Source organism: Monodelphis domestica, chromosome 1, assembly GCF_027887165.1.
Source record: "Monodelphis domestica isolate mMonDom1 chromosome 1, mMonDom1.pri, whole genome shotgun sequence".
NCBI classification, from domain to species: Eukaryota; Metazoa; Chordata; class Mammalia; order Didelphimorphia; family Didelphidae; genus Monodelphis; species Monodelphis domestica.
In genome coordinates this window covers 399,263,091-399,279,757 of record NC_077227.1, presented here as the reverse complement: position 1 = coordinate 399,279,757, position 16,667 = coordinate 399,263,091, and the positions used below count along the sequence as shown (strand labels likewise).

General features: G+C 37.4%; 1 protein-coding gene across 14 annotated transcripts in view; it reads right to left on the bottom strand.

The window, feature by feature from the left end:
- PTPRT (protein tyrosine phosphatase receptor type T) overlaps nucleotides 1–16,667 on the bottom strand; it is a 1,347,533-nt gene that overhangs the window by 99,971 nt on the left and 1,230,895 nt on the right. For all 14 annotated transcript variants that reach the window (XM_007474314.3, XM_007474316.3, XM_007474317.3 and 11 more), the window contains one exon: nucleotides 3,374–3,561. In XM_007474314.3, the coding sequence (XP_007474376.2) occupies nucleotides 3,374–3,561 (188 nt within the window). The remainder of the gene's footprint in view (nucleotides 1–3,373; nucleotides 3,562–16,667) is intronic.

The window sequence follows — 16,667 nt, the reverse complement described above, 5'->3', positions numbered from 1 at the left end:
AGAACAGTAATTGGTAGAAGAAGAATAGGTAATTGGATAACTGTGACTTGCCCAGTCTCATATAGCTAGGAAGTATCTGAAGCCAGATTTTAGGTCAGGACTTCACATCTGTAGGCCTTGTTCTCTATCCACTGAACTACCTACCTGTTTCTGAATATAAGCTTTTTAAAGGGTAATGGCTGTATTTCTTTTTGCTTGTATTTGTATGTCCAGTACTTGGCACAAAGAACAGTCCTGGCACACAGCAAGCACTTAAGAAATTCTTGATTGTTTGCTCACTCCAGGATAAAAATCCTTAGCCCCTTCAACCAGTCCTTATGGGGCATGATCTGCTGCTGCTCCTTTCCCATCCTGTTGTGGTACTTATTATGAACACAGGATTCCATATGTGATTTGGGCAGGGCAGAATAGAATATGTCTATCACTTCCTTAGTCTTGTGGTCTAAAATTCCATGAGCTTTTTTGGCCTGTATACAATACTCTTGAAACACTGAGCTTGTATTTCTTAGAAATATGAAGGTCTTTTTCAAACAAACTGCTGAGCTGCACATTTCCTACTTTGTATTTGTGGAGTTGATTTTTTGAATCCAAGTATAAGACTTGACATTGATCAAATTTCATCTGATTAGATTTAGATTAGCATTCCAGTTCATTAAGATGGATCCAGACTCTATCACTTAACGTGTTTATTCTTCCTAGGTTTGAGCTATCAACAGTTTGGATAAGTATGCCATCTGCATCTTTCTCTAAGTCACTGGTAGATATGTCAAGTATCACAAAGTCCAATTCAGCCTTGAGGAAGAGGGCTCTGCCAAAGAGCTTCTATTCTGACCTTCTAACAATCAATGGAGGTTATTTGGGACCAGCTCCCAAATGGTTTGGGATCCACCCAATTGTACTATTAATTAACATGCATTTCTTCATTTTTTTTTAATAGAAGAGGACAGAATTTGTCAAATGCTTTGCTAAGATCTAGATAAATCACATCACTGCCCGGATCTACCAATCTGACAAATCTGTGTCAAAAATAGAACTGAGGTTAGGTTGACATGACCAGATCTTGCTGAGACTGTGTGGGCTCCTGGCAATTACCATTCCTTTACTAGGTGGTCACTGACTATCCCTTTAATATCATATCCTAGAATTTTGCCAGGATTTTAAGTAATACTCACTAGCCCATAGTTTACAGACTCTTCTCTCTTCCTTTTGAAAGGGACATTTTATTTTATTTATTAAATTTTATTGATGTCATTTGTTTTTTATATTCTAGTAGATATTGGATTAGTTTTCTTTAGTAAGCCCACTTACAAGGTAGCTTTCCCTTGTGATTAGGAAAAACAATTAAATAAAACTGAGCATCACAAAGATAACTTCTGACATAATTTGTAACATTTTCACATTCATAGTCCCTCATTTCTTTAAAGAAAGCAGAGAGCTGATTTGCACATATTTATAAGGGTATTTTAAAATTAAAATATAATGTTTACTGGAGATATTCTATAAAGTGAACTGTGCAAGATTCCACTCAAGGCACATTCATGCATGTGTCTGAATACATAATATGTGTGATATTTACATATGAATTAGGGATGGTTGGTGACATCTGAATTCTTTTAGAAGGGACTAAATTTCCTCCAGTCAAATCTTATTAGATTATGGTCTTATTAACTAGAATGCTTTTTTCCCTGCAATTTTTAGGAAATTGTGGTAAATACAAAGAAAGTGTTAGCATTAAGAATTTTAAAAAGCAATATTCAGAATGTACCACTTGTTCTCCCCTCTTTGAAGAAGTGGGATATTATAAATGTGCAACATTGCATATACCATTAGACTTGTTTGATGTGTTGGTGAATTTTGTTAAATTGTTTTTTTTTTTTTAATTTTCCTCTCCCCTGCTTTTTTCTGTTATAAAGAATGGCTTGTTGGCCAGGGGGGAGGAGTATATTCAGAAATAGAGGCAGCAGAAAAACAAAAAAAGGAAAAATTAGAAATTTAAAAAGCAATATTCAGGCTTTGTGTTGGGTTCAATCTAGCCTCCTGCTGCTTAGTTTGAGGACATTAGCTTTCAAGGAAATCAATAAGATCACTTAGTCTATCTCATCTTCTTTTCTTTTCTTTATTTTCTTTTTAGTAACTAGATAGATGGGCTCTTTGTTCATAATTCCATTTCTCCTCAATGGTCCATAGCAAGAGTAGCTTGAGTTCTTTCTCACCTATTTTTATTTTATTTTATTTGTTTGTTATATTAAGATTCTCAATTAACTCCTTCTTTTGTCCCTCTTCTCCCCACACTAGAGAAGGCATCATTTGACAAAAGATATATGCATATATAAAACTATGCCTTGCTTTTTTCTACTTATCAGTTCTTTCTCTGGAGGTGGACATATACAAGTTATTCTTCAAACAAAATTTCTGTTGTTGCATAGAATGGTCACTAAGTTTTCACTCTTCATAAGCTAAGGCCTAGAGTAAGGACATTGCTTGGCTAAAGTTCTGTAGTTAGCAGCAGAGTAGGACCAGGACTGAGGTGACTCTTGGCTCCTAACACAGTGTTGTTCTCTCATCTCCATCCGTACCATTCTACTTAGGTTCCTAGGTCCACACAGAAGGACCTTCAACGGTCACCTATGCTAACCCCCTCATTTCCCAGAGGAGGGTATGGAGGAATGATGTGACTTACCCAAGGCCACACCGGTAGCAGTGAGAAAACCAGGCTCTGAACCCAGAGCCTCTGATTCCAAATTCAGGGCACTTTCCATTGTATCATGTTGTCTCTAGCAAATACTTATTTAATAAAAAGGGCAAAGCAATCATATAAAGAAAACAACACTGAAAAACATGTTAACTTTGATCAATGTAGTGAGTAATCATGACATCAGAGAGCAGATGGTGAAGCATTTCTCCTATTTCTTTGCAGAGAAGGGGTATACTACAGGTGTTCAATGAAGCATACAGTGTCAGATATGACCAATCTGTTGAATGGATTTGCTTAAGAATATTCCTTTGTTGCAAGGCAAGGTTCTGTTGAGTGGGAGTTGGGGGTCACTGGGAAGGGAGAGATGTTTTAAAAAAATATTAATAAAACATTTAAAAGCAAACAAATAAACAAATAAACAGCGCGAAGGTCCACTTAGCCCAGGTTAGGTTGGATTAAATTCTATTTCCAACTTAGTGGTCTTTGCTTTAAGACATCTTCACTATCAAAGTCTGGGGTGACATCCAGAATGTTCTACATACACAACATAACATCTCTAAAGAGGACTTTTCCTTAGAATGGATAATGTAGATAAAGGAGCCTCCTCTGCCTGCCTGACACCTAGAAAAGAAGCTTTCCTCCTCTGGTCCCCTCCTCATTTCCCCTCTGATTTCTCACCTCATACTCCTCCTTGAACCCATAGCCTTGACCCCGCTTCATCTGTGTGATGTGCTGTAATAGGTCTGCTACTCGGATTGCAGGTTGGAACTGGTCCCGAGGATAGGACATTTCTACCGGCTCACAGCTCCTGTACGGATGGGTCTGGATGGTCAGTGTAGGCTGGGCCAACTCCCCACGGCTACTGCCTGTTTCAGAGAGAGGAATGCAAAGCAAACTGTCACCCACTGGCTGTTTCTCCCCTTTGTCCTTGGCTTTTATTTTTTTTTCCCATTGCTTGGGCAGCTTGGCTCAAGCTGACCTTGGAAATCAACAGAGCGGTGCTACATTTTTCTGAGGCAGCCGAAGGGGATGACACACCAATGGAATTTTTCAGGGTAATCTGTCAGAGAGGATGGAGGCCGCAGAAAAAGACAGGTTGCTAAAACAGATGCAAGAATTTAAGTGGTGGACTTCAGAATATGAAGACTGTTGGTCCTTTCTATTTACAGAGTCCATATGGGCATGGAGCAATATTATTTACCACACTGTCTTTTCTTCTACTCTTGGCTGCGACCACCCTAGTAAAAGTCTTTTTCTCTTCTCACATAGATTGAATTAATAATCTTCAGATCATTTTTTTTTTACCTAGGGAAAGTCCTATCCAATTCACCCTTCTGATAGCTGAACTGCCTTAGTATTCTTTAATTAATTCTTTAATTAGCCACTCTTATCACATCCTCCCTCTCTCTACCCAAAAACCTTCAGAGACTTGTTATTACCTGTTGAACAAAGTACAAGTTCTTGAGAATGTGACATTCAAGGTGCCGGTTCCATCTTTTCCTTCCCCCTTCTCCACGATCTGGCTCTAATCAACTTATCAAACATTTCAACTATTCCTCTTCTTGCAGTGTATATTCTGGACAAAATCAATAATCTGGTCTAGTCCTACCATTTTTTTTTATCTGGAAATTTGCTCATGTCATCCATTGTGCCTAGAATGGTTCCCCCTCCTTTCCTTATCTTCATCTACTTAGATTTCTCTCTTCTCTTTAAGGTCCAGTTCAGATGCTACTTTTTCTAACCTCATTCATGTCAAGTCACTTGCTTATATCTTTGTACTAATCTTGTGTCATAGCTACTCATATAGTAATAATTAATAATTTTCTCATACTTGAAAGCTAATAAATCACTTTATATTTATTATGGTTTTTCCTTAAAATTTCCCTGTAAGGCAGACACCACAGATATTATTCCTTTTTTACAGGAGTGGAAAATGGGGTTTTGAGAGGGAAAGTGATTTTACTAATCCATAGTCTCATGACTACTGAGTATTAAAGGCAGGATCTGAATTTATGTCTTCATAGCTCATAGCTCTAATCCATCTACAATGCCATGCCGTAGGTATATGTATGTTTCTTCTTCCTACCCTCCATTAGATTGTAAGCTCCTAAAGGGCCAGGTCTATGTCATATATGCCCGGAAACTAGAAAAGTTAAGCAGAGTTTGTGTTTAATAAATATTTGTTATATAGAACTGAATGGCACATTTTCCAAAATGACAATGACAAAATGTGACTGAGTTCATTTTTGTTATGAAACAGATGAAAACTGTCTCACATCTGATGGATCTCTTTTGCATCCCATCAATCAATGACACAGCATAAAAGCCTGTCCATCAAACTACCCTCCCCTAGGAATATTGCAAATAATCTTAAGGAAAAGTAGACAATCCAAATCTTTGTTTTTGCTGAGCCTTCTAATTTGTTCTTCACTTGCTTTTCAGAGCTCAGAGGGCCTTTCAGTTTGTTCCTACATTAGAAAACTCCTATGTACTTATAGCCTTCTAATTTTGGGGAAAGAGAAAGCTTGAAGATTGAAGCCACTTGGCACAGAAAAACACTGTATTTATGTAAAACAGCAAGTATTTACTTTCTTTTTCCAGTACATAAAAGACAAGCAGAAATGAATGAGAGGGATAAGGAAGTGGAAAAGGAGATCACTTAGCTTGAAGGAATGATAACAGATGGACAGCTCAACTGCTGGGTAGCCCTAAAATATATCAAGAGCCAGGGGCATGTCTCAAACCTGCTGGTTAACTCTTCTATGGAACAATGTTGAATTAACAGAGACATAAAGCACAGATAAGCATTTACACAGAAAGTTAAAGTGTTGAGTGGTTATGAACTGAACAGGTCAAGGGAGCTCCCTTCATTAAGGTATGCCTAGAGAGTATACTGCAATATTTTTATGTATTGTAACAACTTGGAATGGGTCTCCTAACTGAAGGGAACATGAAAGTAGATCACATTTTGAAGGAATGGGATAGAGTAGGGATTTTTAACTTGGGTCCCATGAACTTGATTAAAAAAAAACAAAACATGTTCATGACTGCATTAAAAAACAAACAAACAAACAAACAAACAAACAAACAAAAAAACACCCCTACTTTCTGTTTCAAAGCCAGAAGGGCCAGAGACAGGCAATCAGGGTCAAGTAACTTGCCCAGTGTCACAGAGCTATGAAGTATCTGAGGTCAGATTGAATCTAGGTCCTCCTGACTGCAGGCCTGACACTCTATTCTCAGTGCTAGCTAGCTGCTTTGATGAATGTATCTCAATATAATTTATTTCCTCTGTTGTGCTATGTATTTTATGTAGTTAAAGAAGGGGTCCTGATGATTTACCAGACTGTCAAAGGGATTTATGACACACAAAAAATATTAAAAACCTCTGGCATGGAATCTCTTTCTCTTGATAGTGCTAGATGGCAAGTGGACTTAGGCCAAGAGTCAGGAAGACTTTAGTTCAAATTTAGCTTCAGATACAAACATAACACAAATCTCTATCTCAAAACCTCTTTTCTTCTCTTTCTGTACCATCTAAGTGAACTGGATGTCCATTTACAACCTTAGTCTCTCTCTCTTGATCACTAGTCTTTCAAAGACAACCATCTATTAAACATTTCCAATTGTATATCCTAAAAACATTTCAAATAGTTCAAAACATAACTCATTATATTTATTTGAGAAGTCATTCCTTTTCTTGATTTCTCCATTTCTTTTATTTCTCACCATCCTTCTAGATATCCAGGCTTGAAATCTAGGAATCACCTTTGACTTTTCACTATCCCTCACTTTATACATATAATCATTTTTCCAAATCTTGTGGAAGATCAAATGAGAGTTTATGTGTGTACATATGAAAATACTGTGATTAAGAGAAATGGACCACAGACAGAAGAGATGAAATGAAAAAGAAGAAGAGCTCAAGAGAAATATGATGGAATCTTACAGACCCCAGTTGAGGAAGGGAGAGATTCTATAGAAGGTTGAAAAGGAGGGGCAGTTAATTCAAGCAGATTTCTCGACACCCTTCTTGGAGTGGTCTGGTCTCTACACCTTTTCACTTCACTTCTCTCTGGCCAACCTCTCCGAAAGACGACTGCTGAAGAGGTGCTTGGCTGTTATCCTCCTTGACCTGGCTGTATTGAAAGTCTTGCCCAGTGAAGATCTCAACTGAATAAAAAGGACTTTGAACTGAAGCCTTTTTTCAGAGAAAGGGGATTATAGTTTGGGGAAACCCTTTTCCCTTTCTCTTGTTAATTTCCCTATCCCCTCTTTCCCCAGAGAGAATAAATTAGATCTTTTACTATAAGAAGCTATCTTTAACTTTGTAGTAGGAGGGAGAATGTAAATATTCAAAAGGAAGAATGGGGAGGGGCTGACTCGACATCTGGTAGGAAAAAACTTCATTAGGCTGCCTAGTAGTGAGAACAAGAAGAAAGGTGTGTCTTGGAATCAAGTCCCTTTTCATCAACCTGAGAGAGAGGTCAGTCCCTCTCTCTCAATATTCCCCTCCACTACAATACATATATAATATGCATATGAATATATGTAAACATACATTTGAAAGTCATAAAGAACAATATAAATATAAAATGTTGTTGTTGTTATTGTTGCTGTAATAGTAAAGGGGCCTCAGAGGGTATCAAATTCATATAGTTCCTGGAAGTACAATAGCCCTGATAAATGATTATCTAACTTCTTCATGATCTTAAGGTAAAAAGAATCCACTATGTTCAGTTAATTCTATTTTTGTATAGTTTGAATGGGGTTATTTAATTATACTGTCTCTCTTCAACTTGAAATCATTGGTGTAGTCAAGGCAGAAAAAAGTGTTTCACATGATAACCCTTTAAACATTTGACAAAATGGTCTTGTCCCTTCCAAATCCTTTGGAATCTAGGATAATTCCTAGTTGTTTAAACAGAACCTGGTATGTCATATCCAGGTCCACATCAGCCTGGTTATCTTCCTTTGATGAGAAACTCATAGGAGTTACTACGAGATAACATTTCTAAAGCCAAAGTGTTGACCATATCCATGTTTTCTTCAAGCACATTCCTAGATGTGCAGTATTACAGTGGACTGGGAGTTAGGTAGAACTGGGTTTAAATCCTGAACTTGAAACTAATTATACATGTGATTATGGGAAAGTCCCCTTCACTCTCTGAGCCTCGGATTCCTCAGCTATCAAATAGGGATAAATAACATTTGCTCTGCTTATCTCTCTGAGTTATTGTGAGGTTCAAATGAACATATAGCTATGAAAAGTGCTTTGTAAACCTCAAAATGTAAGTGCCAGCTATTATCATAGATAGGTAGTATCAACAAAATCATCACGGTGAATGAAACAAAACCACATTTGGAATTTTAGATCAAAAGCTAAAAACATGTGTAAATGACGTTGATGCCTGGGCTAATGAAAGACAGTATGAGGACTCTGAATGGAAGGAATTTCAAGGTTGATTAATTCACCTCATTGGAGGCCTTTCTCCAATGTTTTGTACTTCACCTATTCCCTTATTAACCTCCCATAATGTAGAAAAGACACCTTTTCAATCTTGGACCATTTCCAGTAGACGCACTATGCTTAATTTTCCATCATTAGGTTTAATGAAAACCCAATTTCACAACTCACTTCTCTCAGGAACCTACAAGTAGTGCTATGTTTTTTATCAGCCCCAATTAAAAAACATTATGATGTCCCTATCCGAGAGGGAGTCTTAAAACTAATGTGTAGTTCTATCGCTAATTCAACAAGGGCATACGGAAAACACAGGTTGCTCATAAAATGTAACTCAAACCAGCCGGCCTTTGGAGAGCCTATTAATCACTTCTTTTGTCACTAAATCCTTAATTTTCAGGAATGTTTGGCTTACCTTTTATGGATAGCATTAGTTTGTATATTTTGAATTTCTATAGGCATGTTCATATGTAGGTCATCTAACACTAGAGGTCTTCTTTATTTTCCTATAGTACTGTGTGCCCTCTAGGTGGGCAGGAAAAATTGGAGATCCAGCAGAAAACAAATCTGCGGTCACACTATAGCTTTCAAGTAACATTAAAACTGGACCTTGGTTCCAAATGGATTATTCTTCTCTCCTATCAGTTGTAGCAGAGGGCCTTAAAACTGTACTTTGAGGCATGAGACTACCCGGATTATCCTAGGCTCAGTTTTCATTACTGGTTGCCAAACCTAATAATTGAGCCAGCTGTGGACTTGATACTAAATTCTTCCTGACCCCATCGGGACAGAAACCAAACAATGTGATGAATCAGAGATCCATGGTACTAGGGGAGACACAAAGGATGCAATGAAATGGGCTCAAAGTTGTGCCCAGGATGCTGGCCACGAAGTAAACATACTTTGATACCTGTCCCATTTGTCATGATTTCTCAAAGATTGTTTATAGTCACTCTGAGGTAACATTATCTTTCTAGAAGGCAATTTGTCTTGTAATAAATACTATTTGGAATCATTTAAAATAATGGTCAGTTCTCTTGTTATCTATCTTTCTGTCTTATATTATCTCCTTCCTTGGTATGATGACCATTCTTCTAGCAGGGCTAGATAGACACAATATAGAAAGCAAATAGTACTTCCTTCTCTCTGTCAGTAGTTACAAGTTTTATCCCCTTCCCTAAATACTAGACCTGACACTGTCAGAAAAAAGCAAAGATCTGATTTTAGGAGCAAGTCAAGGTACATTGTGTACTCGATTCATAATATAGGGGCAGCTGGGAGGCTCAGCTCAGTGGATGAAGAGCGAGGCCCAGAGATCAGAGGTCCTATGTTCAAATGTGGCCTCAGACACTTCCTAACTGGGTGACCCTGGGGAAGTCACTTAACCCCCATTACCTAATCTTTACCTCTCTTCTGCCTTGGAACCAATACACAGAATTTATTCTAAGACAGAAAGTAAGAGTTTAAAAAAATCATAATTATAATGAGGCTATTAAGGCTTTTTCCCATGGTAAAAATTTAAAGGAGAAGCCTTTTTATTCTGGTTTATCATCATAGCACCAATGCCTCCCTATATCCATAGCATATCTTTCCTTGTTCCCAGTTGCCTTGGGAGGGGGTACAAGATGGTCTCTCAGAGATGAGCAAGTCACATATTTCTCCTTTCATGTTGACTCCTTCCCCAACTTGTCTCAATTGCCAGAATTCCTAGTTATGTCTAATTATATTACATGTTGAGTCAATATCATGTGTTTTATTTTATATGAAAGAAAAGTTTTCAGCCATTTTAGGGAAAGAGAGAGACTTGCTGCCTCCCAGAATCCAGCTGGAGATGCTTCTGGAGACCACATGAAAACTTCACACTACCACAGGAGATCCTGAGAGAAAACTTGAATGCACAAAATTAAACTTTGGGGGGGTTACAAAAATTTACTTGATTTAGTTTAAAAATTCATTTGTTTTATATAAGAAGGGGAACTGCCCCTGTGATAGAGGCTGGCACTAAAGAAAAAGTATCAGACTGAAGAGTATATGAAATTGATCACCTCGACAGGGGAGGAGCCCCAGGAGTGATCCTGGGGAGAGAAGACTCTGGCTGGTGAACAGTGAGGGTCTCTTGGTTTTGAGACATCGAAGAGAGAAGGTGGGAAAAGACTTTCTCCTGAGGGTTACCCACTTTTCCTGCTGGTGACTGGAAATCTTTCCCCCCAACACTTCCCAATTGAAGGAACATTCTGAAGAGAAACCTGAGCAGACTTTACCTCAGCTCCTGTTGCCCAGGGGTGAGCCAACCTGACTTTCTCTCAGGGGGGTTCAGGCTGCCAAGGCCTGAGTTCCCCCCAAACTTGAGGAGGGAGGAAAAGGGTTTAGATAGAAACAGAGACCCCCTTTTCCCACTTTTCCCGATTTCTTTGTAAAAAAAGCACCAGACATTTAATTTTATTTTGTTGTAAAAATTATTGCCATTTCCCCCTTGTATTGATGTATATTTTATTGTGATTGTAAGTTTAATTGTGTTTGTTTTGATCCATTAGGGAGACTGATCTCCCAAAGGATGGAGGGGGGATGTGCCTTTTGAAATGACTCTGAGTCCTGGGAGACTATATCTCCCAGGACCCTCTACCCCAACTTCCTCAGACACATCCCTCTTCCTTTGTGGGAGGTATCTAAGAAGATATAAAAAGAAGAGAGAAGCACGAGCTTTCTCATCTTTTCTGCAGAGACTCCTTTTCTGCAGAGGTGCCTTTTCTAGAGAAGAGCCTTTGGTCCCCACTTACCTATGGGAGATCTAATTTTCTTTGGCTTTATAAACCATTATTTTCCTGGCCCAATAAACTTATCAAACTATTCTTGGAATCTGGCTCAATTTAACTAACTATCCCTAGCATAATTATAGCCTAAAAAGAAAAGCCTGGTCAATTTCCCTATCAGGGCTGCTGAGCATGGGAGGACCATTGGCTACCTTCCTTTCCCTTTCCTTTCTCTACCTTTTCCCCTCCATTTTTCCTCCTACAATCCTTTACTAGTGCAATGCATGTAGTTTCTCCATTTGGAAAAAAAACAACAACAAAAAAACCAAAAAGCACGAAATCATTGATTATTGTGTAACATAATGAAAATTTCTTGGAAATCCTTGGATAAAAAGGTCAAAATCTGAAAGCAATTATGAATTGCTGTATGCTATGTGTCACAGCTAAGGTTTGGCTTGGGCTAATATCTGTAAACAGGAAACAACTATTAGAAAATGACATCTTTATTGACAATTGTTATCATTTGTATGTGGAAACTGATATCTCCTTAGTATAGTTAGTCATTATTCTTCTTTCATCAGAAAAGATTTTGTATTCAACACATGTGGGAAATGAACAAAAGTTTCATAAAGCATTAGACCCAGAAGTGAATTTTGTTGAAATGGTTGAGACATGAACCACTGGTCATTTTTAGGTAAGAAAAACGAATTCTGGAAAGGTAAAGTCACTTCCCTACTTAAGTAGGAAGGAGCATAATTAAGATTCAAACTCAGGTCTTCTAAACACACATTTAGTACACTCCCCCAGTAAAGCACATGCTATTTGATGATAAGAGTCCAGGCTCATTCCAAAACTTCTATTCAGAAACAGTTGTCAAGAAAAGATAGGGTCCCATTTAAGGTAATAAATGATGAATTAGTTCACCATGGAACTATAGACAATATTCTAGTAAACTGTTACCATTAAAAATATTTGAGAGACTGGTTTGGGGGTAAGGATACCAATTTATTGATTAGGCTAGCATTTAACCAATAAATGAATAGACTGATGATGCTCTCTATGATTAAAGGCAAGGAAGTTCCTTCATAGTAGGTCTATACAATACACTTTGGGAGTTCATTATTCAGTCCTTTGCACATGCCAAGACACTCTAATTGGTCAGTAGGTAATGAGGAAGTTGTCCATCAAGACTCTCAATCACTCCCCACCCCTATAGTTGATAGGGAAGTGAGGTGGAGTAGTCACATATCTAGCAGGAAGAGCCTAATCTACTAATCAAGTTTTGTTGTTGTTGTTGTTGTTGTTGTTTTGGGGGAATGTTCTTTGGAGTTCCTACAAACAAAGGAAATGTAAAAGTCAACAGACTGGAGCCTCCCTAATCTAGTACCTTGATATAGGAAGAAATTAATTTTCACAAAATGAACTAATTGGTATTCCCTGTTCTTGACATTAACCATATTTGGTCTTCAGCCATAACACTTACAAAGCCTGCACACTTGGTAAGATAATAATATAAACTAATGGAAATGAAAAGCAGGTCCTCATGATACCACCAAAAGCAGCGGAAAATTTTTTAAAAAATTACTCATTTGGAATTTTGTTTGTTGAATTGATTTGATGGAAAATAACTAACATGATTGAGACTTTTAATTGAGAAAAAAATCAGAAAAGGAAAAAGGTGATGTGTAAGTAGCAAAACATACTGTTGTTAAGTGGAGAAGAAGTCAAGAAGTTTTATAGCTTTCAAAGACTATGAAAAGTTTTCTTTGGCAAACAATTTCCAATTGGATTAATTGTGTGTGTGTGTGTGTGTGTGTGTGTGTATGTGTGCACGTATGCATGGGTATGGTGTCATTGTTGCTTTTTCCACCCTGCACTAAAATTAGTATTGACAGTATAGGTCTGTAAATCTAAAATCAATGTTAAGAGGGAAAGTGATTTTTACTTATGAAAAGGCTTAATATGATTTTGAAAAACCTATATGGATATGAATCCACTCAGATTTGTGGGAGTTACATGGTCTGAAAAATCTGATTTTTTAGATTTTTGTTTTAAAGAATACAAAATTCTAGGGTACCCAGTATATTTATGACTTCAGCTCAAAGTGTACTTATTAAGAACCTGGTAAGTACTAATATTTAGGGATATAATAAACAAATTCATTTTTTGTTAAAAGAAAAAAAGTCCTTTCTCCCAAAGACTATAATATGCAGCTAGGTAAATACATACAAAATCTATACAGAGAAAATAAAAAGTATTTGGAGGAATAAAACATCAATAACTGAGGGAACCAGGAAAAACCTTTTGTTGGAGGTGGTATCTGAGCTATGCTTTGAAGAAATCTAGAGATTCTACAAATGGAGATGAGGAGCATTCCTGGAATGGGAGATAGCCTGTGCAAAGGCAGAGATGGGAGATGAGATGATCTCCACTGGGAATATCAAGCAGAACAGTCAAGCAAGTATGTCAAGTACATGAGTGGGGATAGTATGTGACCAGTCTGGAAAGATAAGTTGAAACTGAACTCTAAAGGGCTTTAAATGACAAAGGAGTTTATATTTTATAGATAATAGGGAGACATTTAATCATATTGAGTTAGGTGAGTGACATGGTCAGACAACAAATACTTATTAGATACTATTTGTGTTCTTTATGTACTAAAATTAAGGAGAAAGGATGGAGTAAGATTTCAAGAGTTTAAGTAGTCATTGAATAAAGAAAAACAAAAGGAGCAAATTTAGAAAGCCCCTTTGATATTAGGTATGGTGATAAAAGTAAGGAGGGAAAGAATATTAGCTCAAGGGCTATTCGGATCATGGGGATGCCCCTTCTACTCAAGACAAAGTGGATTCAGGCACATTTAGAGGCAAAAGTAAAGGAAACAGTGAAGAGGAGGAGAATGAAGATATATATATATATATATATATATATATATATATATCAATGATATATGAAATGATTCAAGGAGTAAGGTCCTAGAGGAAATAGGAGAAAGGAACAAGTTCAAAGTAGATATTTATTTTTTGCATTTCTCCTTCTACTTTTAACATGCAGAAGAAACTTGTGAAAAAAATGGAAACATTTCAAATGGAGAAGAATCTGAAGATAAAGGGATATTCTGGGATAGAGATGTATGAGTGAGGGAGACGGATGTTTCTGACTTCTAATAAGTTAGAATCACGTTTAAAGGAGGAAGACCAGGAATCTGGAAGCCATTTCCCATAAGAGTAAAGAAATTTGGGAGAAGAATGGGGGTTATATGATAGTTGACTTCAAATAAGGCAAAGGATTTTATATTGAAGAAAGATATTTATTTTTCATTGCTCCAGAAGGTAGAACCACTACTAATGACTAATGAACCAAAGTTACAGGGAAGCAGATTTCAGCTCAATCAATATAAAGTAGAACTTTCTGACTAAGAGACATCCGAAATGGATACTTTTGATAAAGTGAATTCCTCACCACTAAAAATGTTCAAGTAGAGACATGGTAACCAACCTTCTGTCAGATATACCATGGAAGGAATTTCTGAATGAGATGGAAAATTGAACTAGATACAGTGAGTGGCTGGTTAGAATTGAGAGATCTTATCAACAAATCATCTGCTCTTTCCTCTTCAATTTATAAGTGAAGAAATTTAGGCACAGAAGAGTAGAAGGATTATCAAAGGTCACATAGTTAGTGAGTGTCAGAGCTCACATTTAAACCCAGGTTTCCTGAGCCTTGTTACACTCTTTATATTATATTATGTTACTTCATCTTCCTCCTTCTTGTCAACATCATAAGATTTCTACAGCATATTAAGATTTACAAATTTATTTACATATTATTTCCATTTTTACAGATGATAAAACTGAGATAGAGAGGTTAAATGACTTGCCCACGGTCACAGAGCAAATAAATATTTGAAGCAGGAACTGAATTCAGGTCTTCTTGACTCCAAGTTCAGGACCCTATCCACTATGCCCACCTAACTGCCTCTAAGATGCTCACTGACTCTAAGATTCTATGCTCATATATTTCTCCAGTTCTTCTAATTACTAGAAAAATGGGTTGGGGAAACATAAAGAATAATACATGTTGCCACCTCAAATTTAGCAGGCTGGACTATAAAGAGGAAAATTCAAGTAAGTACAAATTGGAGAAAATATGACAGTTTTAGAGTTTCATGACTTATACCATCTGGGAAAGGTATGATAAAGAACCAAGAGGAGATAGCTTTGTTGCTGGTCGTTCCTAATAGCTAAAGACACAAAGAGAAAGGGGAAAATAATCTTTTTTACAAAACCAACTTAGTTTTTTGTAATTAGAGGCCTCAACATAGAGGTGGGCAGGAAGCCTGAGGAAGAAGTAATGATTTCCAGCAGCAAGAAAACCAAGAGTCAACCACCCAACCCAACTGCCCCCTCACTGATAAGCATGCAGAACTGTTCCTTTTCAAAGTTCTTCTTTCATGTCCCCCAATAATTTCCAGCTTCTGGAATGATAGAAGCAGCATCTTTGTTTTCGGGTTTAATTCTATTAGCCTTGGCAAGTGTGTAAAGCGATAAGCTGCCTTTGCTCAGAATTCCTTGCTTCCTGAGGAGTACTGCTGATGGTTTTAATTACACCCCTATCCAATTTGTCTCTCCCTGAGTAAAGGTTGTCAGCTTCCTGTCAACTCCAAAGAGAGACTCAGGATGCCTGAGATTGGCATTGCTGTAGTGCTCTGGAGGCAGTGTGCCATTTGCAGCATTAGTTCAGAATCTGGCAATGTAGATGTATCACAGCACAAGCTAAACCGTCTTTATGTAGGTAATGTACTATGGGATATAGGAAAGGAATGAAAAAATACCTCATAAGGATAAAGGTATTTATATGTTCTCTGTCTCTGTGTCTCTCTTTCTCTGTCTCTGTCTGTCTGTCTCTCTGTGTCTCATTTACCTTCCTCTCCTCCTCCCTTTTTGTCTCTTTTCCTTCCTTTCTCTCTCCCCTCAAATTTCCCATTACTAAATCAGCTATATTTCTGATAAATCTGGCAAAATTGTTGCTTAATTACACAATGAAAGAATCAAAAGAGTTGAAATTGAGAGGCCACCAATCTGGTCAAACTCCCTCCCCAAAGTATGAATAACCACTACAATCACCACAGTGTTTTGCAAGGCAGTCCATTCTACCTCATGATAGCTTAAACTGTTAGGATACTCCTTCAGGAACTGAAACCCATCTCCTTGCAATCTGCACTTATTGTTCTTGGTCTTGCCCCTAAGGGCCAAGCAGAGAAAGTTTAATCCTTCTTCTACATAATAATCACTAAAATACTTGAAGACAATGAACTTTCCCTTCTCTTCCACTCACTCTGTCTTCTGCTCTCCAGTCTAAAAATCCCCAGTTCTTTCAATCAATATTCATAAGCCACAGTTTTAAACTCCTTAAAATACTGTTTGTCATCTTACTGAGATTCTCTAACCTATCAGTGTCTTTTCAAATGTGTAGTTCCCAGAATTGAGTACAATCCTCGGGCTGCTGCTTGATCAGGGCAAAGTACCAGTAGGACTATTACCCTCATTATGGAGGTTGAATTTCTATTAATGCACAAAAAGATTGTGTTAGTCTTTTAGGTTGCCATTTCACATTGCTATTTTATTAAATATTTTATCCACTGAAGCCCCTAGATCTTTTTTCACTTGAGCTGCTCTCTGTGGGCATGCCTCTTCCATCTTGTGATAACGGAGTTGTTGTTTTTTAACCTAAGTGCACAACTTTAAGTTTATTCTCA